The following is a 25,700-nucleotide window of genomic DNA, read 5'->3' on the forward strand; positions in this document are numbered from 1 at the left end:
AGTGGTACCAACGACGTAACGTTCAGAAAGTAACTCCACTTACATTTACCGAAAGTCACTTGTCTTTTCTTCGTGGAGTAGGAGGTAGCTATTTAAAACCGCAATTTTTGGTTTAATAAACCAAACAACCAATTGGATTTGTTTAATAAGATAATTTGAATGGTACTTTATCGCAGACTTTATTTTCCTAAAATATGACATTTAAGTTTTACGATATTTAAATGCAAATAACTCGTTATGAATACGTATCATTTAGAGTATTAAAGTGTTGGACAGATTTAGGTTACCGTTACCGATGCTTCACACTCAGTGACATGCTTCATAATTAAAATTTATCTCAGTTTCTCAGACACTACTGCCTGTAGAATTACGTACTTTGATATGTATATGCTTCATGTAAAGTACTACACTGTCGAACAATTAGGTCACTGTTACTTTGTCTGTCAGTACGATACGGTTTGTTTTTCCTAGAATATACTGTTTACAAAGTCATCCTGTTTGATATATGTTTCATAAAGAACATTACAATGTTCAGGTAATATTTGTCGAAGGAAATTGATATAAAACGCTTTGTGTATATATTTGTGATAGACTTAATTTCTTAATGCTTTGAAATTTGGACAATCTACATGTAACCCGTTTTTGTAATGTTCCTTCGGACGTAGCTGAAGCATTTTGACTGGAGAAATCCATGTCCTATAAAGATAGGTCTCGTTATTGTGGTTGTTGTTTCTGTCACCTGTTACATATATCTGATTTAATTCATATTTATTTTAATTTAATTGTATGTCAATTTTAAATTTTTTATTGTATTATATGCTATTATAATGTAAATTTATTCATGGAGATGATATTTTTCCAGAAAATCAGTTGACCTGCATAATTTTTTTTTTTTTTTTTTTGTAAACACCAGGTGTTTATCTAAATCCTGACCTTGTTTCAGGATTTGCAGCAACTTTCGTAAACAAGTTCTATTTTATTTTAAAATGATTGGTTTTCATCAGGGTCATTTTTGGAATACGTGACATAAACACGACCTCTCCCTTTCGATTTCGCATATCCGGTTTTTCCATTACTGCGCATTTGTTAGTTTTAATAGAGATTGTAGAGAGAGAGAGAGATTTCTCAGTTTTGGGCTTTTTACACTGCTGTCAGGTTATTTTGTTGTAGCCAGATTCTGAGTTATAATTTTCTTCAGATCAGTTGGATTTCAAAATGGATTAATTCTTTTTTCTCTGGAAATATTTTGAGGAGTGCTCACACAGAAATCTTGGAAAGACATTGCTTACAAATTTAATTTGGATTTCCAACACTGGAGTGTCATTATTTGTATTTCTACAAGGAATTGTAGACTTCAACAATACAGATTGTAGCATATGTCATCGTCTTCCATCTTGGATTCTTCGTCGAGATTCGAACGTGAAATCAGTAGAACATTTTGTTATTAGGACTACTAAAGTTTTATTATCGGACTATTTTTGAATCCTTTTTGGATTTGATTCTATAAAACCGTAAGTTCATATTGTTTTTTATTTTTATAGAATTTTGCCAGGAAAATAAATTATTTGTTAAATTTTAAAAAGGTTGTTGTTTTCACTCTTTCTGTGTTACTGTTTATTCGAGCCTAAAAACGTCGGAATACGTATTGCTGTTGTTATGAGCACGACCACACGTACTGATTTTCTTCACGTTGCGTGATTTTAGTTATTGATTTAGATCTCCGAATGGATAATGCAAAAACACGGAATTATTTTTTTGAAACATAAAATTAACTCTGTTAATCGGGCCCCATTCTTGTTAACTCCTACCATTGGTTGGTTTTCATTTTTATTGGCTGTGTTATTAGAATATTTTATAGGCTTGGTAGATGATATCATTAAAGTGATCTATGCCTCTTGTTTGGCTGGTTTTGTTTTTAAAATAGAGATCTGGGTTCATGTGTACAATGCCATCGCAAGCCCAAGTCGGCTGCATGCCTTCATTTGGCATGGGGGAAAAAACTATTCTCCAGTTTCCTACATATGATTAAGCAGAGATAGGTTAAAAGCGCCCTCTTAAAATCACATATCCATCTAACCAACCAAATTTAAATGTTGATTTTATTACTTAGTTCTGGCTATGTTTTAAATGAAAAGAATGTTGTAATAATCCACGTGGTCACTCTGCGTCGCTCTTTTTCTCTAAGCTGGCACGTGCATTGGCATTTTTATATTTTTAAAAAACTGCCACTTAGATGAATGACTAAGTTAGTAATTATAAAAGGAGCGTCCGTTTATCTATTAACTACTCAATCAAAACAGTCATGTTTCATTATTCAGCTTTATGACTGTGCCCAAAATGACTGATATTTCAGTACCACATGCGAAGTAGAGTTAATAGGGTTGAAACAAATCTTTTATTTTCCTTTATCACTGTAACGCTATTGTTGACAATAAAATATGTTTAAAAGCAAACACTGGCATAAATGGGTCAACGTGTGTTTTAATTTAGGAGCACTGTTTTACCACTCTACCACTTGGTCGTTTTGTATAACTGGTTGGTTGGTTCGTGCGATAAATGTTTGATTGATTGTGTGTGTGTGGGGGGGGTGGTTTGGATTTTTAACGTAGTTTTAAAATTTTTTCAGTCATATCGCTACGGTGTCTGCAGTGTGACAGTTTATAGTGATGTCTAGCACTGGGGCATCATGCCGCAGACATGTAGCATGATGTCCCACCCAGTCACATTATTCTGACACCAGGCCGACCAGTCCTAACACTAACCTCTTAATGCTGAGCGCCAAGCGAGGCAGCTGCTGTTAGTACCATTTTTGTAAGTCTTTGGTATGACTCGGCCGGGGATCGAACCCACGACCTCCCGCATCCAAGGCGGACGCTCTAACCACTACGCCACCGGAGCGGTTAATGGTTGATTATAGAGATATCAAAATTTTATCCATATGTTTAATTTCAGAGACATTGATTTTGTGAGAAATCGGTCTCCTGATAATCTACCTTTCATCCAGTAAACAACTATTTGGAATACGTCACTGGACTACTCCAGGAACGAGTGCATTTTTTTCCTTCATAATATTCAGTTACATTATAGACGTAATTTTCGCACATTACACATTTCTCGCTCATGATTACATTTCTACTTCACTGTGAGTTCAATCTATTATTGGATGTGCCAAGTGTAATCCCCTAGATTATCAAACAATTAATTTAAAGGTGTCAACCACGTTAATTTTCAATTCCAATACCTATTTATGTGGGGGCCCCGAGTGGCTGAGTGGTCTAAAGTACTCACCAATACGAATTGCTGCCATCTCACCTCTGCGTGGGTTTGAGTCTCGGGTTCGGCCAATGCGGGTATGTGAGACAGCTTGCCAGTGGCTTCTCGTGGGTCGGTGGTTCTTTCCGGCGTTTTCCCGCGTTCTTCCTCCACCACTAATACTTTCTGCCATGTATAGCCTATCATGTGCTGAAAATGGCCTTAAACCCTACCACAACAAGTTCAACAACCTATTTATGTATTCTTATGGGTCACCGCATTCATGATAGGAACAGTCGTAAAACTAACTCATTAAATAATGTTAATTCGTAAAGAAACATAACCAAGTTTAGGCCAACGTGCAAGTCTCTAAAGTTGTCCTTTCATAAAAGTTCTAATTATTTCCCCCAATATTCGGAGAATCACATAGAAATCTAGAGAGACCACTTTGTCCAAACAGAAATGAAAATGGAATTGGGATTTCCTGTAAATTACCCTTCCTTTAGATTGGTCACATTTTCCTTTGGTATCAAGAATTCTTCTAATCTGGCCTCGAGTGTCTCCATCTTCTCAAAGAAAACGATCTGAATCAAAACATATATGATTTGTTGGAATATGTGACGTTTATTGTCTAATCATGTGATGTTTGATATACACTGTACAATACATGTCCTAAATATACAATGCACAACACGTTTCCTAAATATATCACGTACAACACGTTGTCTAAATAAACACTGTACAAATAAAAATATACAACGTACAACACATTTTCTAATTATACATTGTACATGTCTTAAATATACAATATATAACACGTTTTCTAAATGTACACTATATATGTTCTAAACATAGTATGTACATGTTTTCTAATTACACACAGTACAATACATGTCCTAAACATACAATGCACAACACGTTTTCTTTAATATACATTTTGCAATAAGTGTCTTAAATGATTGTCTCCACTCGAATTAAGAAAATGCGAGTATCACCTAGCAGTCCTTACTTACGTAAGAGGTTGTGGGAAAGCACATTATCATGCAACCTTTTCATGTTTGGACTGCAGATGTTTAGACACAGTTTGGGAAACCCGGTATGTTAGCATAACCATGCAAGTAACATGATTTTTACACTCCACTACTCGACTACAGGATGTGTGTGTGTTGTGATTTTGATTTTTAACGTAGCTTTAACAATTTTTCAGTCATATCGCTACGATGTCTGCAATGTGGCAGTTTATAGTGATGTCTAGCACTGGGGCATCATGCCGCAGACATGTAGCATGAAGTCCCACCCATTCACATTATCCTGACACCGGACCGACCAGTCCTAACACTAACCTCTTAATGCTGAGCGCCAAGCGAGGCAGCTGTTAGTACCATTTTTGTAAGTCTTTGGTATGACTCGGCCGGGGATCGAACCGACGACCTCCCGCATCCGAGGCGGACGCTCTAACCACTAGGCCACCGGAGCGGTCGACTACAGGAACAAATCTATTCGATAATTTTGTTGAGAAATTTTGAGGTACTAAAAATTGCCTTGTTTCGTATATTCATGTATCCAAACATATAATTTGAGTTCCGTTTATAAAAGATTTCCTGTTTACACATCTCAATCTCTCTCTCTCTCTCTCTCTCTCTCTCTCTCTCAACCATTAACAATATACGACAATCAAGGAATTCATACGTGCATGTAAGTAAAAGTCCCTGGAAAATCAATACAACATAAAAGCAACACAATGTATCTACATTACCTTGCCATCCACAACTCCAAGACAAAATTTCTCTAGAATAACCAAAGGTACCTCTTTAGTTGCATGGACAAAATTTCCACAAAATGCAAGTCTATTTTGACCTTCCCCGCGACAATCCATGATCGGAATAATTTTACCTTTCTATGCCTATACGGTATATGGATCATAGCCCTACCGCTTTGGAACCCACACACCATACATATACATACGATTCTTAGGCTTATGTCAACGGTCAAATGAAGGTCAACTTCGAATTAAACTAGTGGTATGATTAGGCCACATACTAGTATATCGGTCACATGCAAGAAACTCATACATATTTTGTCCAATCGTATCATTAGCGCACCTTCACGTTGTTATTTCCCGTGATTAATCTTTGGGCGAGAAGACATGACATCACCGTATACAATAAAATATACAGAGCATAAAATGTCGTTATCACATTGATTACTGCTTTAGATTTGTAAGAATACTGGGTAATATCTAACTGTGTGACTTTTCGTGGTCATTTTTAGTGTGAACCCGTATTTTATGGAAGGGGATTACCGCCATAAATGTATGCATGTATTTTCTATTTTTCCTCGATGCATTATCGTACATGACTGCTTGCAAGTGCTACTTTCATAATTCTATCCATGTATATTGTATTCTTCATTGGTGCAAACTGTATGTGACAGTTTACAAATGCTACTTTCCTTCTGCATTATTGTAAATGGCTGCTTGCAATATATTGTATTCTTCACACAGGGGCTCGCATCGTTGCTTACAATCGACCGGTCATACATGTACTATATAATAAATACAAGGCAGGACACTTCTCTCCTTTCTCGCGCAACCTATTTAAGAATAAACGCTGTTATTTCAAGCCACATTTCGCGTAGCGTAATAAATTTGGTACCGATATTTAGCTCGCTTAACATTCAAGAATAACGCGCTGAATGGAATACTGCACTCTCATTGGCCAACCGAATATAACGCATGATGGCTTAGATTTTTAATTTTAATTTTTTGATTGGCTGAAATAAATTGACATATGGCGGGTGTTTTCACTGGGATCGTAGTGTTGCTGATGCTGGCACGCGTTTGCATGATGGAAGATATCGTACACGCCGCAATTTCAGGTCACAATATCATGATATTAGGGCAGGCTGGCATTGGTAAAAGCTTCCTAGTTAACAATTTTAGCAAAAGACTGAAAGAAATGGGAAAAACAGTTTACTTGACAGCCAGTACAGGTATAGCTGCCTCTCAGTTGCACGGAATGACAATACACAAGTTTTCGGGCATTCAGGACGGTCGTTTCCCCGATGATTTTTTGATAGATAAGATTAAAAATGATGATGATATGATAGATATTAAAAGAAGAATTTATGAATGTTGACACGCTTTTTATTGATGAAATCTCCATGCTATCTCTGAAATTCTTTCTGCAAATAGAGAAGGTGTTCAGAACAGTAATTGAAAGCAATTTCCCATTTGGTGTCATTCAGATCATTGTTTCTGGTGATTTCTTTCAACTGAAGCCTGTGCCAGATGATGTGTACCATGATAGAGGAGAACTCATTTATGAAAAGATTCACAGCCTGATTCCACATCATTATGTTCTGTCACAAGTACACAGACTGTCACAAGTACACAGACTGTCACAAGTACACAGACAAACAGAAGGTAATTTAAACATTATATTTTAATAACAATAGACCTCGTGTGAAAAAAGACGAAAAGATAAAACAAAACAATCTTCCTTCTCTTTGAAAATCTTTTATTTCTGTCTTTCTATCATTTTCACCAATATTTGGATGTATATGTGTAAAAAGTTAAACACACACACATACACACACACACACACACACATAGAGAGACAGACAGACAGACAGACAGACAGAGACAGAGAGAGGAGCTACCTAAACATACTAAGTTCTCAGACAGTAATACATGTAGTCCTGAAATCCCTAAATTTGTAACATTTTGCATCATGTTGGGCAGTCAATGAATAGTCATGATCACTCGGTTTTTCTTTGAGATACCATCCATAGGAATGATATTATCAGTTTATCACCAGTGACAATACCATTTTTCTTTGAACACATTGGTAACAATAAACTATAAAAAAGAATTTATATGCACACTCCTGTTTAAAGATACTTGGAATAGACAACACAAGTTTTTATCAGTAATTTCATCTTTATTTCATACCATACTTTTACTTTCTCTGATTTTCACACCAGGAATTCAGTGTCTTACACCAAGATATCCACAACTCAGACACAGTTCAGAAGAGAACTTATACATGTGTGTGAGTGTGAGAGAGACAGAGAGAGGGGATGGATGCAAATTAATATATATGCATAAACATTCACACATATTATGATTTATGTAGTTGGTTACAGATATGATCAAAATGGGTTAGTACAGATTTGCATAAGAGGTGTCATATATAATGCTTATTATACAAACCTCATCATGACAATGAAATCCACATCATATAACCATATATAGAATTTATGGCCATTTAGAGACAAATAAAAACATGCAGATGACTTGTACGAATAGGTCAGTGTCTATACCCAAGGATCATATCCCTTATGTCAGAACTTATAAACTATTGAGATTCACACTATGTTACCGTATATAAAATGACTGATCATTGAGAACAAATGTATGCATGCAATGAAATTGACCAAGGGGTTACATTCTTATTCTACCCCCCATAATATCTTAATAACTGTTAAGATCACACACACACACACACACACACACACACACACACACACATATATATGGGCATGCCAAGATGAAGTCACACATCCAGCTCTTTATCCTTTAAGGACCTGCTCAAGAGGCAGTAGGTTCAAACTTGGGACTTTGGGATGAAGGTCAGAGCAGTTAAGCATGGGAACACATGCATACAAACACAACCTTTTCTAAATACATTTGCAGCAAAATTTTCACATTGCTATTTTTACACAGGTGACATGTTTAAATTTGCCTGTGAAATAAATAAACAAAATATTTGTGAAATAAATAAACAAACAAAATACAGAGTTCACACATACTTGTTTTCTAAACACCTTACAGGAGACTTAATCAAAGCTGTACATGAACTAAGTGAGGGTGTACCGTTATCTAAAGACACAGAAAGTCTGCTACAAAGATTGGAACATCCACTACCACCTGGTGATCAGCCCATCAAATTGTTTGCCCTAAATTATGATGTTGAAAAAGTGCAACTCAGACAGTTTACTGGACATGGAAGGTAAATGCAGATCCCTTATTAACTTGCAATGTCAATTGCTCGTAGTAACTTTTTATCGTCCCCGTCATAAATTTCAACTTTTTGGAAAGACTGCTGCCATACATGGACTGTTCCGTAAATATGCTTTTCTCTATATCTATTTATGGACTCCAACTTTCCATATGCCACTGAAATCAGGTCTGAGTAACACTAAATTCTTCGTTAAGTTCTCAATTAAAGTCAGGCCACTGCTGTTATACTATCACTGTAGCATCAAGAATAATTTCTTGAAAATGTTTTCTACATCAGTCTTGACTGCTCCAGTGGCCTAGTGGATAGAGCATCTGCCTCAGAAGTGGTAGGTTGCTGGTTCGAACCCTGACTGAGTCATACCAAAGACTTATAAAAATGGTACTTACATCTTTCTCACTCAGCGCTCTGCATTAAGAGATCAGTGTTAGGACTAGTCAACCTGGTGTCAGGATAATGCGACTGGGTGAGACTTAATATGTACTACATGTCTGCGGTGTGATGCCCCAGTGCTAGATATCACTATAAACTGGTATTTTCTAGCAGTTCTATTGTACTGTTAAGGTGTGATCCATCCGGTAAGCTTGCCTGATAACTCTTCATCAGGAACAGAGCATTAGAATCCAACATTTCTTCTGCCAGATGATTTCGCATCTTCTCTGCTGAATTTGGGTACAAGTGAGCATCTGAAACTTTATGATGTATTGGTCTGCTGTGGACCTCCCAATCCCAGTGAACTGCACTGATCCAGTGTTTCCACAAAATGTACTTTCCATTCAGTTTCAGCTTCCTTGTATGAAGACCCTTTATGTCACCACTTTTCATTACACCATTTCTGATTTTTTTCATATTATGCGAAAAGTCCTGGGACATTGCAACTGATTTAGTTGGAGTCACTAAGTTTACAGCCATGTATTTACTGTCTAATGGATTCCTATTGAAATGAGATTTTATAAATTGCCTGTTTTCTTCACCACCATCCTGTAAGATGTAAACTACAGAAAATCCCCAATCCTGCAACCTAGCAATGACATCCCATATCATGATGTGCAGTTCAGAAGCTTTCACCCTACATGTTGGATAATGATAAACTGGGAATCTGAAGCCAGTGTATCCCAAGAAATATATCTATATTACAGTGTTTCCCTTTACACACATTTGTGCGTCAGGGACGCACGCTGGAGAAAATTGACGCACACATTTTGTTACCGTGCGTTTTTTTGACGCAAAGGATTTTCATAATATGATCAGGATTTATTTAATACCCAATGCATTGGACGATGGATGGCATTGTATATACTTCGCATATAGGCATTGACTGGTTCCCCGCTTTGTTTCCTCCCTGCCTTGCGCTCCTATTCATATAGCAAAGTGCAATGCAGGGAACATATAAAACAATGAACCAGACTAGCATAGGCAATGTTATGACGGAGTAGCTTCCCCTAATATCGCGAGCTTCTCGCGATTTCCATCAAGCTCAGCAAACTGTTCTAGATATTTAACATCAAAGCTCATTGCACTAGAAAGTGATCGCCAGATTAAAACGTCATGCACTAAAAAGCATTAGCGAAGAAAGTGAACGAAGCAGAACACAAAAGAGTAACTGTGGATCTGACTTTAATGAAAAATGGAGAAAATTATTCCCTTGACTGGAATATTCATTTTGATTACCAGTGTGACTTCTGATCGTGTGATTGCAAAGACTGCAAAAGTGAATAATCCTTTCCTGACAGGAATTTAGAATTTTAAAAAATAGGCCCTGGTTCGCCATAAGATATCTGGAGAACACATTATAACCTAAGACATTATTCCACAACATAGAAATCAGTAAACTTGCAGAGACAAATGCGTTATTTGGATTACAAAGTCAGCGGGTCATTGCAGATTTTGTTGGTTTTTAACTTTTACTGTAATAAAAGAAAGATCTTAAAGTTCAAGTGTAACTTATTAGAAAGAAGATGAGTCAGTATCCTCCTTGATATTTGGATAAATGTGTTCTAGGACAAAGTACAATGAAACCTTTGATAGTACACATTTGATGAAAGGCAGTAAATTAACTCCCATTTGGTTAAAAAGATTTATTTGGCTTTTTGTATTGGCTTATATGTAATGTGTTGGGCTATAATATTGTTGAGGAGACTGTTAAAAGTACAACTTTAAAATAAAAAGTGAGTTTATAAAATTATTCTTTGAATGGACAATGCATTTGTTTGTTAATTGTGCATGTTGGTGTATTTGTATGTTTAGAGAAAAACAGAGAGAGAGAGAGAAAGAGTATGTTGTGCAAGTTGCAGTATCCTATTTCAAGCTGAAAAAGTCGTATGAAAATTTCTCAGTACATTTTTGACCCCCACATTTTTTATTTGACCCCCAGTTTTGACACCTGGGGTTTTTTGTACCCTCAATTGTACACCCCTGGGGGATACACTGGTATTACTGATGTTGCTAGCTTTTGTTCAACTTTTTTCCCTGTTCTACAGTTCTCAGATCATTGCCTTCATCCCCAGTGTCAACCCATCCAACTAAATGAGGTTTGCCACCTCTCATATCCAGTACAAGATCCTGTTGAATTTTTGTTTCATCATGAATCAAACCACTAGCCCATCCCTCTTCAGGAACATTTGCATCTTTTGCAGCCTGGTACATCCACAGAAAAACTTCATCCTGTGGTCCTGCTTCTTGTGGAACTCTGTTTTTGTACCTTCTTAAATGCCGACCTGTTGGAAGGATCATCATGGTACTGTCTACTATATCCTGGTATGTTCGTGGGCTCCTTACCCATAGTGCCAGGCAAATGCTAATCACTCTCTTATTCCATCATCTTCCATTTGGAATATTTGCCTTTAGAGCAGCAGATTGAGACTTAAGTAAAAGTTTCATATCCTCAGGTGCATTGGGAAAGCACTGTTTTAAACATTTCTCAAGGTCTTTGCTATCTTCATCACTTTGTTCATCTGTCTCCCCTTTGTCATTATCATGTGTGCTTGGCTCTTTCAGTGTGCTGTGACTCTGACAGCGTCGACAATATTTGGTTAATCCCCACGGAACAATCTGATGACAAAATCTGAAATGCAGCACCCATATATAATTATCTGAATTGTGCTGTTTCACCTTTTCAGTTACTGTCAGTGAAGTTTCCGGTATAGAGGAGTCCAGTTTTGACACACCACTGCATACAGACATCTTCTTGACAATGTCTATGATCCTCTGCAGACATCTTTGTGTACATGAAAATTCATTGCTAATACCTAATTTACTCAGGTCAACAGTTTTGTTTCTTACAGTAAGTGTCCACCTTGTTTCTGATATATTGATTGTTTTCATCGTAATGCTGCCATTGACATTAACTGAAGATACGACATCAGTTATCAAATCTTTCATTGAGGGTAGAATTGTCACATCTCTAGGAATACAGGTTCTTAGTTTATCAAAAGTTATCTTCACATCATTCGGATAATTCTCTTTTGAGATGTAAGAAAGTCCCTCATAAAATACTTCCTTCTTGCCTGAATTGCGTCATTTGACCTTCTTTATATGAGGGAAAAGTTTTAATAAAAGTGTTGAAAGTGCCTTTGATGTTACACCTTTACAGTCTTTCATTAGGTCACTAAATATTATAGTCCCCTCTTGATCTTCTTGGAGTCTTTCTATCAACCTACAGTAAGAAGAATGTCCTGACATACATGAGTGATATAAACCAGAATATCTTTAAATAAGTGGACATACATCCAAAAATTGTGTATTACCCCAAAAATAATGGATCACTTGAATAATTCCAATGAATATTTCTGATAAATAATTCCTCTTTGATTATATTATTTGATTAGAACAACACAACTGTAAAATCGGATTATTAAAATAAATTCCTTTATATACTGATTATTAGAAAAGAATGAGTTGGTGTTTACCATTTAACGAACTACCTATATATAAACACAATCACCTGATAATATTCTAAAAAGAAAATGCATACTTGACATGTCAGTAATTCTAATGGAAAAACCACTCTAATTGTAAATAAAAGCAACCCTGACATCCAATTGTATGTAAACTAATTGTATACAGTTACAAATTATAGTTATGGATAAAAGTTAGGCATGTTTTCCAAAAAATTTTAAGCATGACTTGTACATAACACTGTTATTAAATATATATTTATATACATTTCAGTCTTCATATAGTGTAAGTGGAAAATGTCTTTTCAGATACAGTAAAACATTCTTTAAAGTATGTACATAATATCAAAGTGTGTGTATGTCAAAACTTTTCTTCTTTTATCCAGGTGAAGTCAAGGTATATCACAGTGCAAATGAAGGTGATACAGCAGCATTATTGTCTTGTCGAACTGTGAAGCATTTGTACCTTAAAGTAGGAGCTCCTATAATTCTGAATGTGAATTTGTCAGATGAACTTGTAAATGGACTCAAAGGAATTGTTGTTGAGATGCATAAGGACAGTGCTACAGTGAAGTTTCATAGATTTGATAAGACAACTGAAATACAATGATACATTTTTACAGTCTATAAACCCGAGGAAGGAAAAACTATTGCCTGTAGGAAACAGTTGCCTCTTCAGCTTGCATTTGCATTAACAGTGCATAAAGCACAAGGAATGACAATAGATAGACTTGAAATTGATTGCAGAAACATGACAATGCCTGGACAAATTGGGGTGGCTGTTGGCAGGGCAAAATCAACGAAGGGACTGAGAGTGAAGAACTTCAGATTCTGTCTAGTCAGAAGTCAACCTCAGTTTATTAAGAAATTTTATGAGTCTCGATTTTGTCCAGTTGATGAAACATGCTGTAGTAAGCTTATTTCTGTAGACCATTCAAACTGTCCTGAGAATAAACAGGAGTGTACCAGAGATGCTGACAACAGTGATGATACAGATGATGTGGAAGAGAAAGATATTGAAAATGACAGTGATGAAGATGAAGAGGTGATAAAAACAATGGATATACTTGAAAGTACTTTCAAACAAACTTCTGATAGTCCAATGCCTGCAGCAATAAATATAGATGAACTGCTAGATATGATTACTTATAAGATCCCACGTCCTCAGGAACAGAATGACTTGAATACAGAAATACATGGTATTAAAGCCAACAAGCATGTCTCTGAGTCTTTTGCCAGAAATATTTACTTCAAGCTCAAATGCTTATTTCAAGACACTGTGTCAGAAGGTAACATCAGGAACCAAACATTGACTTCATTTTAAGCTGCAGTCACAAAGTTTATCAGTACAGAAGAGTACAGAAGTTATGTAAGGCAGCTTTTTTGTGCAGATCTCAGATGTATCCATTATAAAGTTGCTTTTAAGATATTAATGAAGCTGAGAGCAAAACTTGTGGCTGATATCTCTGATCCATTAAAAGCAAAAGCAATAGAACAGTCACAGAAAGAAGGAAAAGTCTTTGAAGATACAAGCAGTGGAAGAGCAAAATTGAGATATATAGCAGGTTGGTGTGTTGCATCACTCAGACATAGAAAAAGAAGTGCTGTGAGAAAAAACTTGTACAGCAATAATTCCAGAGATTATGTGAACCAGTTGTACTACCAAGCAACAATGTTAGATACACTCATCCAATATGAAAGTGACCTAATGGAAACATCAGAAGATAAGGTTTCCATGATTGAGATACAGAGAAAGCAAAATGTAAGGAGTGGTCTGTGCTGTGTAAGTGATAAAACCTTTCATTTCTTCCAAGAGTTAGACAAAGTCATCAGAAAACTTGAAACAGTACAAATTGTAAATTTGTATGGCAAAAGCTTTTATAACTTTGTAACATCAAGGGTTCTGCTAAATGAGACACTGAACCAACAATATTTCTCTGTACAAGTTCAGAAGTTAAAAGAGGAGGTAGTAAGTATTTGTTAATGTCATCAGCACAGTTTAGACGAGAATTCAAGAGAAAAGTTAAGACTGGGAAGGAAGAAGCACACAGGAAGCAAATTCAAATGAGAAGAGACAGTAAAGTAAAAGCGTCTTCTTCAGAAGCACAAGTAAGCTCTAAGCAAAGCCAATTGAGGAAAGACAGATCAGATGATTCTTCCACCTCCGAACCGCAAGGAAGCCTGGATAAACTAGTAAAAAGGAAAGCAGTAAAGAAAAAGATGGGAAAGGGAAAAGGGAAACGATCAAAGACAGCTAAGTGGCCATGTGGAAGATGTCAGGAGGACTGTATAGTTGATAGTGTTTGTTACGACATGTGTCATACATGGCATCATTATAAGTGCATTGGTTTGCTCAGAGATGAACAGGAGCTTCAGGAGGAGGAATGGATATGTCCAGACTGTAGACTTTCAGGCGACGTCATAAAGGAATAATATTGGCAATGTCATTATTTATTAGTTCCAGTACTACCAATAAGTGCACTAGAATTTTCAATATTTCTCATAATTGCCAATCCCTGTGCTTCCCAGCTATCTCAGTGGGAGTAACTTCATGCTATGGAAATATGTATATAGTGTTTGGATCAGTGTTATATTTATGACCTACATGCATTCAGTATCTTACAGTATGGAGTTAATTAGAACTTGCAACATTATGAATGTAGGAGAAAAATGTATTTGCACATTGTTCATGGTCCAATGGATTTATCCTAAAATCCATTATATAGGTAATATAATGGCTCTCAATTATGATGCATACAAATTTGAAGATACTGAAAAACAGTGTCTTATCCACTTTTCTCCACATAAGAGATAATATCAAATTCTAAAACTTTTATGAACATTTCTGATGAACATCAATCATATTCGATAGTGTCATGCCATTATATTCAGCAGTGTTAGAGGATATTCAGTACATTTATTAATAGAATGATGGATTGACAGAATGGTACATGGGCTGTGACAGTATCTTCTCCCCCTGTGTAATCTTTAAAAAAAAAACTATAATAATATATTTTCTTCAAAACAGAGATTGAGTTGTGATCATGCACCCAAGACCCTCATGAAATGCCTCAGTGACAATTGAACTTTGGCAATCTAGTGTACTAAGGGAATAATTTATAAACAATGTAAAGATATTATGCTTAAAATCCTAACATTTTAGACATGCAGTTAGTAGGAAAGCATTTCTAACACTGCCCCAGTCAAGCTGGAATACATATAGGAAATGCTAAATTTCTCAAACAGATTAACCACCCTACATTTGGTACCAAATAATTACAATCTTAGAAATCTGTAAAATACATGTTGTAAATGTTCTCATATAATTAGTTAATGATATATTGAAGCCCAACACTGCAGTATCTGTTTCAGAATGCATGGATATTTTTGTTGCATTCTGCAAACAAATGCTGAAAACATTCACATAATTTATAACAGAAATGATTAGGACTAAACTGATGCATGTCACTGTATTTAGAGGAAAGGAAGGGTATTCTCATGATGAATTTTCATATACAATGATACATGTATCAATGCATGCTTTAAATCTCAAGTCTGAAAGGGTGCTTTAGGCAAGCTGCAGAGATTTTTCAGAAATGGAGAGGTTTTCTTTTATTTACATTTTCTATTATTGACAGATATTTATGACAACAATCATATATCACTTTCATGAGGATTATATATATATATATATATATATATATATATATATATATATATATATATATATATATATATATATATATATTTGCAAACAGTTATGATGTTTATTGTTTAATAAATTTAAAGCAAAAGATGATCTTCACATTTTGATCATTCTTACCATGAAACAATGTGTGATTCCGTCATGTGTTTTTTTTTTGGTCTGCTTCTTCTGGACAATTGAGCCATTTAAATCTCCCGGAATAACTTATAAATAGGCGCGTACGTCATTTTCGGTTGGCCAATGAGAGTGCAGTATTCCATTCAGCGCGTTATTCTTGAATATTAAGCGGGTGCGATCAGGTACATGTCGAGCGGTACCGTGGGAAAATGATTTGGCATTCCTTAAAGGTATGATATTTAGTCAAACTTTTGAAGGGATACACAGTCGAATGCCTGAGCTAAATATCGGTACCAAATTTATTACGCTACGCGAAATGTGGCTTGAAATAACAGCGTTTATTCTTAAATGGGTTGCGCGAGAAAGGAATGAAGTGTCCTCCCTTGTATTTATTATATAGTACATGTATAACTGGTCGATTGTAAGCAACGATACGAGCCCCTGTGCTGTATATGCTGCTAGCCAAACAAAATTAGTGCCGTAAAGCAATCTAACTTCCCGTGAGGAGCATTCATTATTTCATTGAGGAAAAAATATGGAAATTTAGAGCGCCATCTGTTGTCATGAAGCCATGCTAATACTGTAGTATCCCATTATGACAACAGATGGCGATACGAGTTGGACAAGAAAGACGATACTGACAAAATTAGATTGTCGCAAGGCCAAATCTAAATGAAATCAGGAGTTGGAATGGTGTAATTTGTAATATGGCACGTTTATCAACAGAATATAAAACTTGTAATAACTGACATAACATTTGCCATTCGACAAATTACAGAACGAATTCAGCGTTTAGCAAAAAGCAAGATACAATGACGTAGAAGGAGAGTAGATCTAAGCACTTGCAACTAGCCCTTTACAGTTTGCACCAATGAAGAATACAATATACATGGATAGAATTAAGAATGTAGCACTTGCAAGCAGCCATTTACAATAATGCAGAAGGAAAGTAGCACTTGCAAACTGCCACAAACAGTTTGCACTAATGAAGAATACAATATACATGGATAGAATTATGAAAGTAGCACTTGCAAGCAGTCATTTACAATAATGCATCAAGGAAAAACAGAAAATACATGCAAAGAATTATGGCGGTAATAGACCTCCATAGTATTTGAGTGCAGAACTCGGTCATTGTATATAAGATGTAACGTCTCATTCAAGCTAATTCTTGCATAACATCAAAGGATTTAGAATGTATTGAAACAAGAACGCATACTGTTTGAAAAAGAAAGTAATCCAGCCAAAGCAAATTATATAAAAGAACAGCAAACATTTATTAACCAATGGAACGACGTGATTGTCAGTCTATTACTTTAACCTGAGATACAAGATGGAAGTCGATAATGAAGACTTCGTTAAGTTATTCAATAGCAGAGTATCTGAAGAGAAAAAATACCCATGTGTTTAACGCAAAATGAAAATTTATTTACTAATTCTCTAATTCATTCATGTACAAAATAAAATAATTTTAGTTTAATATCAAGACTAGTATTCTTTATATTCAAAAATAGTTTTCTAAACGTACTATACATTCCAAGGCACACTATATTCCGAGTTTCCTCTGAACCATGCCACCACATTTTTGATATTTGGACATTTATGTTGGGGTGTAGGGTCAGAATTCCCTATCGAAACGTTGGAATTCGCCGACAACATTTGGTGTCGGCATGGGGTAGCCGCTTACTAGCCGGCCCAATAAACTTGAAAGACCTTTCATCAAGAGATACCTGCATGAAATCGATAGGAATATGATTTATTTTCTTAGAAATTGTGATCATAGATTTCGTCATGTCCTTAATCCGCTGACAGTCGAGAAGAAAGTACATCGTTTCTGAAATTTTACCTGGATCTGGCCCTTTGCATTCCTAGTCGCGTGACTACACAACTCTTGCAACCAACATGTCAGTGACATCAGAGGTCATACAGTCGCGTGATGTCAACAATAGACCATTTCTAGTGTTACTGCATGAAAACAAATGGAACAAATAAATAAAAGGCGCGTAATTTTTATATAAAAATGAAAAAAAAAACTTATCAAAATATTTTTTCTGAAAAAAAACGGCCGAAATTCTGTAAATGTTGCAGCAACTTGAAGAAAACCAGATTCACTATGCAGAGAACACATGTCAATGTGGTAGTCAAGTGACACCAACAAAAACATTACTGACACGTGCTCGGTACTGCTTTAAAACGGTTATCTCTGCCCTGCTGCGATACCGACAGGTTTCTGGTCGTTGTTCTCAGATTAAATATGTTGATAATTAAGTGTGCATTATATTTATTTACAAACATTAAGTGACCTATATAATATGTCCAAATTCTAAGTACAACAACTTTGGAAATTTGTTTGTTGTTGATATCACGTGACTATTTGACCTCTGATGTCAATAGACATGTAGAATGCAAGATTAGTATAGTCATGTGACTCAAAATGCAAATGGTTAGATCCAGGTTTTTCCATATCGGGGATCCACAACGCCTCAAGAAATTTTCTTCTTAAACAGATTTGCCAGTTTTTGGCAACTTCTATCAATTTTCGTCTGTTGTCGTCTTCATCATGCTTGTCCTGTAAGGTAGGAGGCAAGAATAAGCAGCAGCAGAGAGGACGAACAGCCTCTAATTGATTTACCCTGGAATTGTAAAAAAAAAAGGGATCGGTGATTGGGTGCCAAATTGGAGCTGCCTTTCTCTGCTGCTTAACTGACTTACCCTGGAATTGGGATCGCGGTGATTGTGTACCAAATTGGAGGTGGCCCTCTCTGCTGCTGTAAATTAAATCATTATGTTATATCAAAATAATGGCAAATATCGGAGAAGCATATACCACTAGATTAGCTCGAGAGCGACTAGAAGCAATAAAGAAATTTCTTCCCGTACGAGATAGTGTCAGACAAAAATTACAAGCGCAAGAATCTCAGGTTGAATTTAGAGAGGGTACAGAACAATTATTTAAACCAATTGTTGAACCAACCAAAGAAATTGCTGCAGCTACAACAACATCACAGAAGGTTATCACGGAATTACCAAAACAAATTACTGAAGCCATGGAGTCTGCTGACAAACACGTGCTGAAATCGGGGATGTTAAAAATATTGTCGAGTATTTATCTAAACCAGAATTAAAAACTAAATATTTTACTCAGCAGGGTTATGCAGAAGTTATGGCTGATCCTGTTAAGGTTGCTGCAGCGGGATATCAAATTCGACATCAGTTTCTAAAGCCAGAATTTTATAACACTCCAGAACACGAGTGGAATGCTAAAGTATTTCGTGAATACAATGGTATTTCACAAATCAGTAAAAAATATAGCGCGAATATGAAGATTTTGTTGAAAAAGTTAATGAAATAAAAAAGGGTGTTTCAACGCCAACAAAGCGTCGATTTCGACCACGGAGACAACCATCACCTGAAGGTGTAACCGGAAGTGGTTTTACTGGAAATGGTCTTATCACTTGTCCTGATAATATTCTCAATGATGTATCACGGTTAGAAGTTCTCATGGGAGGAAAACGAGCTGGAAATAACTCACCAGAAATAACCAATGAAGCAGCTGATATCTGTCGACGATTATTTCAAGGCGGTATCATGGACATTAATGTTTATCGGGGGTTCATTGATGAACTCGTTGATGATTACAGTGATCAGTTGTTAAATAAATAAATAATTATATAAAATGATCGTACACAGTTCTCATCGTGGACCCGTACCGGTCAGGGTGATAAACTCGCGATTACCAGTATAGAAAGTAACTTATGGAGATGGATTTGGTGATACTGTTCAAGGATTATTTACAAGATTATCTCAAAAAGTAACACCTATTGCAAAACGATTATCGATGAAAGCAGTAGATATTATTCGCGATAAAGCTCCTGCTGCTATTGGTAACGTTGCCAGTAAAATGTTCTTATCAATCAAGGACAGATTAGCACGATTAATACGCAGACCGCAACAACCAGTAAAATTACCAAGTACTGAAGTGATGCCCGCGGATGTCAGTAAAGTAATAAATCAAGCAGCAAATCAAAAATTAGCAACGATGATGAATCAAGGAGATGAACAAATAAATACAAGTCTGATATCGGGAAGTAGTCTTCGTTTTAGGAGATAACAATTTATAATAAAATGTTTCAAAGTACATCTGACCCAGCGTTTGACATGGATGTACCAGTACTCAAGGATGAGTCCGTGCGTGATTATCAATATTATTCTTATGAAGCGATATCGCCAAATCAACGTGGACGAATTGAATTACGAGTTCAAGATACAAGTAGATATTTCTTACCCGCTGAAGCATTTATCGAAGTCGCAGGCAAACTTCTAAAAGCAGATAATATAGCATATGGAGCTAATGAAAATGCTGGTTTTGTTAATAATGGTATCATGGCGTTATTCAAAAGTGCCGCATATATGATTGATGGAAGAGAAATTGAGACAATCCAGAATGATGTTGACGTTGCTACAACGATTATAGGCCTAGCAAGATATTCAGATGATTATACAAGATCAGCTGGTCCATCAATGATGTTCGCTAAAGATAATACTGTCCATCCTGATGTGAGACAGTATACTATAAGACGACCAAGAAATAATGCCAATAACGCTGACGCAGATATGGAATCGGTGGTTATTAATGCTAATCCAAATTTTAATTTCGGATTTAGAACACGTAAAATGATGGTAACTGATGATGGATTATTTTCATGTGCAATTCCACAATCTGATATTTTTGGATTTTGTAGAAATGTCAGAAAGGTTATTTTTGGAGCCAAACATACAGTTGTTCTTCATCGAAAGGAAGATAATGATGCTATCTGGCGAGAAAATGGTGTTGCTGCTGGTAAAGTAATATTATCTAAACTATCATTGTGGATGCCGGTAATGACTCCATCGCTCGCTGAAGAACAACGGTTACTTTATTTTATGGACACAGGCGGTAAATCAATATTATCATGGTTAACAGTAACCACAGATAGCACTGAAAATACCGTCGATAAAATATTTACTTGGCATATAGCATCGCAGCAAGGTGTTTCTGCACCAAGACATATCTTCGTTGCTTTTCAAAATTCTGCACGATTAAGCAATCAAGAAAGAAATCCAATGGTATTTGACCAATTTGATGTTACTGAAGTATATTTAAGAATAAACGGACATCAAGAACCAACCGAGGATATATCTTGAAATTTGGTGAATATAATGTAGCACGTGCATATCATCGTTTGATGACATTTATGGGACGTGATCAAAATATTGATACTGGTTTTCAAATATCACAGTTAGATTTTATATCGTTGTATCCAATCTATTTTCGTTGGAACATCTTGATTTAGTTAAGCAATCTGTTGTTGATATACACTTTCGAGCTAGCATGAATACAAATATTCGTTTCAAAGCAATTGCTGTTATACTCAGCAATAAATCAATGTTACTTGAAGATGTTGGTGGACGAATGAGGGTCATTGATGCACCAGTATAAAAACATGTAGATAATTAGACCAACCTTGTTATTATAAGAATGTCATACAATCACGTTAATGCTACTCTGACTCCTGGTCAGGTGAAAAAAATTACAATCGAAAAAAGCGAGCGCATGCGGGACAAAAATAACACTAAAGAGAGATCAAATTGCTAGTGGTGGTCCAAACAAATTATCGTTGACTAAAACTCAACTAAAACATTTCAATAAAGCGCAGCAAGCAAAAACCGGAGTTCAACTTGATTTCGCTCCAAGTGCCATCAAAGACATGATTAAAACAGGTGGTATATTTCCACTTCTCGCAGCAATACCAGCGTTAATAGCTACTGCTTGTCCAGCTGTCGCAAAATCAGCCGCGTTAGGCGCTGTTGGAACCGCTGCTGGAATGGCATTAAAGAATACAACTGGGAAGGAAATTTTACACAAGGAAAACCTAAAAAAAGATCATCACGGATACAAAAACCAACAAGGCGTCCAAAAAAATAAAATATGCCTCAGCCGGGTCGTCTAAGATTACCAGTGGAACAATACGGAAAAGGTCTAAGATTATCAGGAACTCCACCCTCATGGTACCCAAAACGGTTTTGAAAACACAAAGTGTTTTACCGATGTCAAATTTTGATTTGCTGGACGCTGCTAAACAACTAAAAATAAAATCCTTCAGAATTTTTTTTATGCCAGATCAGGTACCGGGTGAACCGAATAATCCAGAAACTGGAATTATTAATCTTGATAATAGCGATGGTCCAGGGACTCACTGGGTTGCTTACGCGATTGATCCACGTGGAATTATTTATTTCGATTCGTATGGGTTAGCACCGCCAGTTGAATTTCTAAAATATGTATATAACACTTCCATTCCAGTTTGGTATTCAACGTTACCAACACAAACATTAAGTGATCCTCCGATATGTGGCCGTGAAGTAATTAATGTACTTGACGCGTTATCAAAATCAACCAAACCACCTCACAAAGTCGTGCACGAGTATACCGCGGATAAATTAAATAAATCCCTTCTGTGTATAATGTTTGATATTTACGGAAGATCTCTCAGCACGAGTAAATGTAAAAAAAAAAAACGCGACGATGTGGATTTATCAAAATATGCAACCAAAGATGAAATCGATAATTTTTTAACGTTGTCCGGGATAGACCCAGATGACTTTGTTATTTTTCAGGACCGATACAGAAAACTAAAAACTAGTGATATCAGATGGTATCAAATAATTCGTAGGGTTATTGGAGCTATTCCGGGTAACATTCCTGTTTTCACTGACAGCGGAAAAATCAGAGACTCAAGTATATCGTTTACAACCATCAGAGATGAAATTGCAGCAAGTGCTGCTAATCGTTTGAGAAATACCGGCGACACAATGACGGGAGAACTCAGCATGAACGGGAATAAGATAGTAGTTTTCAGAGATCCAACATCCGACGAAGATGCTGCAACGAAAAAATACGTTGACGTTAACTACAACACCGTAGATGGTAAACTATCCACGTTGCGGGACGAGTATGATAATCACGTAAACGAGTTTATGAATCTCCGCAGAAACTTTAGACAAAATAACGATACCGCAAAGGAATTCTTTGGTGATCCGCTCACCGTTGACATAAAACTCGTTGATATCAAAACTAACATCGACACGATCAAACAAACACAAAAAACATCGACACAATCAAGAAAATACAAGAAAACATCGTAGCGGGAATTCCTGAGATCGTCAACAAAGTTGGTCTGATTAAAATTCCACCCGAAGTAACTCCCGGTCATATTACCAACATCGTATACATATTATCATCTGGATTTGCAACATGGTCAAAGCAAAATAAAACTATCAAATATACCGCAACAGTCACTGGCGTGTACAGGCTGTCTGTGTTCAGTACTGCACAATTTGAGATATTTACAACGTATCCATGGCGTCATTCCACCGACAAGTTTTCCGTGGCTGTGACTGTCATATTAAATAAAGGAACCAAAGAAATATTTATTTTGGAAGCAACCGATGAGAAATTAACCGCGGCATCTTACTGGTGGTGTTTGGAGTTTGTAGCTGAAACACCTCAATTGTTTACTGCGTAAAATAATAATGTCAACAGATGTCCAGCATGATGTTGTAACACAACATTACAGATACAATCAAGTACGTGAATGGCAGTCAGAGCTAAAAGTCATCATCGACAAATACACAACAAAAGTAAAAAAATACCGGCGACGAACAGTTGTTCTTGACGTTGCAATACACTCAGTATCTGCGTTAGTTGTATCCACTGGAGTAGTATTATCAGCGCTGACACCAGTAACAACGGCAATCACAGTAACAATATGTGTTTCATCATCAGCGGCACTTGCAAGTATTTTTAATATAATCGTGAAAAAATATCAACGTGCACGAACACAAAACTCAACGATTATGTCACGCTGCTAAACACAGCCACGAACGTGTATTCGAAATTATCGTGGCTGATATCATCAAGCCTCAACGACGAAACAATATCAGATTCCGAATTCGCGTCAATGGTTGAGACATACAAACAAATTCACGTTTTAAAGGAAAATAAAATAAATAACAATGACAGAGCTACTTAAGCAGATAGCCGCAAATACAACTCCAGCACGAACCACAATGACAACTGTGAGCTCAACCAAACCTGAATTCAATATTAATTTTCCAACTGCGATTCCGGTAAGCGAGATCGCGCTGGCACAGCTACGAGTATATCACAGATGGCCCAATATCAGATCAAAATCATTTGGTGGATTACCAGCAAATAATTCGTTTGTGTTTGCAAATAAAAACCAACCCGATGCTACACCCGACTGGAACGTTGTTGGAATACCAACCGGGTCTTATGAAATCGAAGAAATCAATGAGGGATTACAACGTCGAATAAAAAATATCACCGGAAAAGAATCTAAAATAACAAGAACAGTCCATGAACCAACGCTGTCTTCTGCAATCGAGATAAACTCTCCCGACTACGCCGTAGATATATATCAGAGTTCGATCAGAACAGTGTTAGGATGGCCTGAAATTGCTCCAGATGCGCCTCCACCGTTACCAGAACCAAAAAAGTCTGATTATGTCACGGACAAACAATCATATCATGATGTTGAACCATCATACAAACAACATTTACTTGAGATAAAAAGCGCAACGTTGGGTAGTAATTTTATCTTTGACTATATTCGGTGGATTTTTGTTGTTGATATAATTCCCGAAGGAAGATAAGGAAAAATGAGGAGAAAAGTTACAGCTATTTATTTAAGTCAAATTATTGAATATTTTAGAGAAATTAATAAAGAACATAAAACACATCTATATCGACTACGGCAGCACTTCCAGGAACATCTTTTTGACATAACTTTACGCAGAGAAATCATCAAACACATTAAAATACTAAATCAGCTCGTATTCAACATGGAATATATTAAACAGCGGTTAATTCAGGTAATAAATATTGAAAAGTCAGACAACAAACAAAAGTTTTTAACAGAATACAAAATAACAGAAGCATCGCTGCCAAATTATAAATTTTCGGGATATAGTGCATCCGAATTAAAAGAATCAGTCAATGATTTAATCAATGAAAACTTCTCTAAAATACTTGCACAGTACAAAGAAACACTTCCACCGGCAACTATCCTCAGACATAATGATGATCCAGCAGGGCAAGGACGACATGTATCTCCGGAAATCGTAAATGTAACCCCTTGTGTGTGATGTAATCGATAACAGCTACAGCACGGACACAACAATATCAAATCAAGCTCAGCAATGATTTATTCTTTATTCGTTCACGCCAAAAGAACCACCTGGATTTTTGATTGTGCAAGAGCCGATCAATCCGATCTATCTACGATGTCATAATCGTCTATTATCAAGAATAAATTTCAAACTAACAGACCAATTAGGCCACTTATTGGATTTGAGAAATGACACGATAAATATTAATTTACTTGTAAAATTCTAAGGATTTTTAATCGTGAAACTGTTTTAAATCTACGATTCAAGAAAAATAATTTTCCTGAGAGTCAAGGTGAATATTTTTTTTTACTGACTGACTGTCGCTCAGATTTCAGTAAAATATTATAAAAAATGTATTTTTTACTGAAAATCTGTCAAATTTCTTAATTCTGATAGGTATTTACTAGTAAAAATCGTGTGCGACGACTGATTTCTCAATTCTGATAGGGTGTTTACTAGTAAAATCGTGCAAATCAT

General features: G+C 36.2%; 2 protein-coding genes across 2 annotated transcripts in view; one reads left to right on the forward strand and one right to left on the reverse strand.

The window, feature by feature from the left end:
• The window catches only part of LOC149798959 (guanine deaminase-like), a 47,117-nt gene extending 41,803 nt beyond the window's left edge, over positions 1-5,314 (reverse strand). The window contains exons 1-2 of the mRNA XM_089958109.1: positions 5,009-5,314; positions 3,748-3,836 (exon numbers count right to left, since the gene is read on the reverse strand). Coding sequence (XP_089814235.1) covers positions 3,748-3,836; positions 5,009-5,128 — 209 coding nt within the window. The 5' untranslated portion in view covers positions 5,129-5,314. The remainder of the gene's footprint in view (positions 1-3,747; positions 3,837-5,008) is intronic.
• A 4,461-nt stretch (positions 5,315-9,775) lies between these two features.
• Positions 9,776-15,835, forward strand: LOC149798960 (uncharacterized). The gene is made up of 2 exons (XM_089957877.1): positions 9,776-9,984; positions 12,556-15,835. The coding sequence occupies exon 2, from the start codon at positions 12,885-12,887 to the stop codon at positions 13,491-13,493; it is 609 nt and encodes a 202-aa protein (XP_089814003.1). The 5' UTR covers positions 9,776-9,984; positions 12,556-12,884; the 3' UTR covers positions 13,494-15,835.
• The last annotated feature ends 9,865 nt before the right edge of the window (positions 15,836-25,700 follow it).

This window comes from Sinohyriopsis cumingii, chromosome 5 (assembly GCF_028554795.1).
Source record: "Sinohyriopsis cumingii isolate HCF-2022 chromosome 5, ASM2855479v2, whole genome shotgun sequence".
NCBI classification, from domain to species: domain Eukaryota; kingdom Metazoa; phylum Mollusca; class Bivalvia; order Unionida; family Unionidae; genus Sinohyriopsis; species Sinohyriopsis cumingii.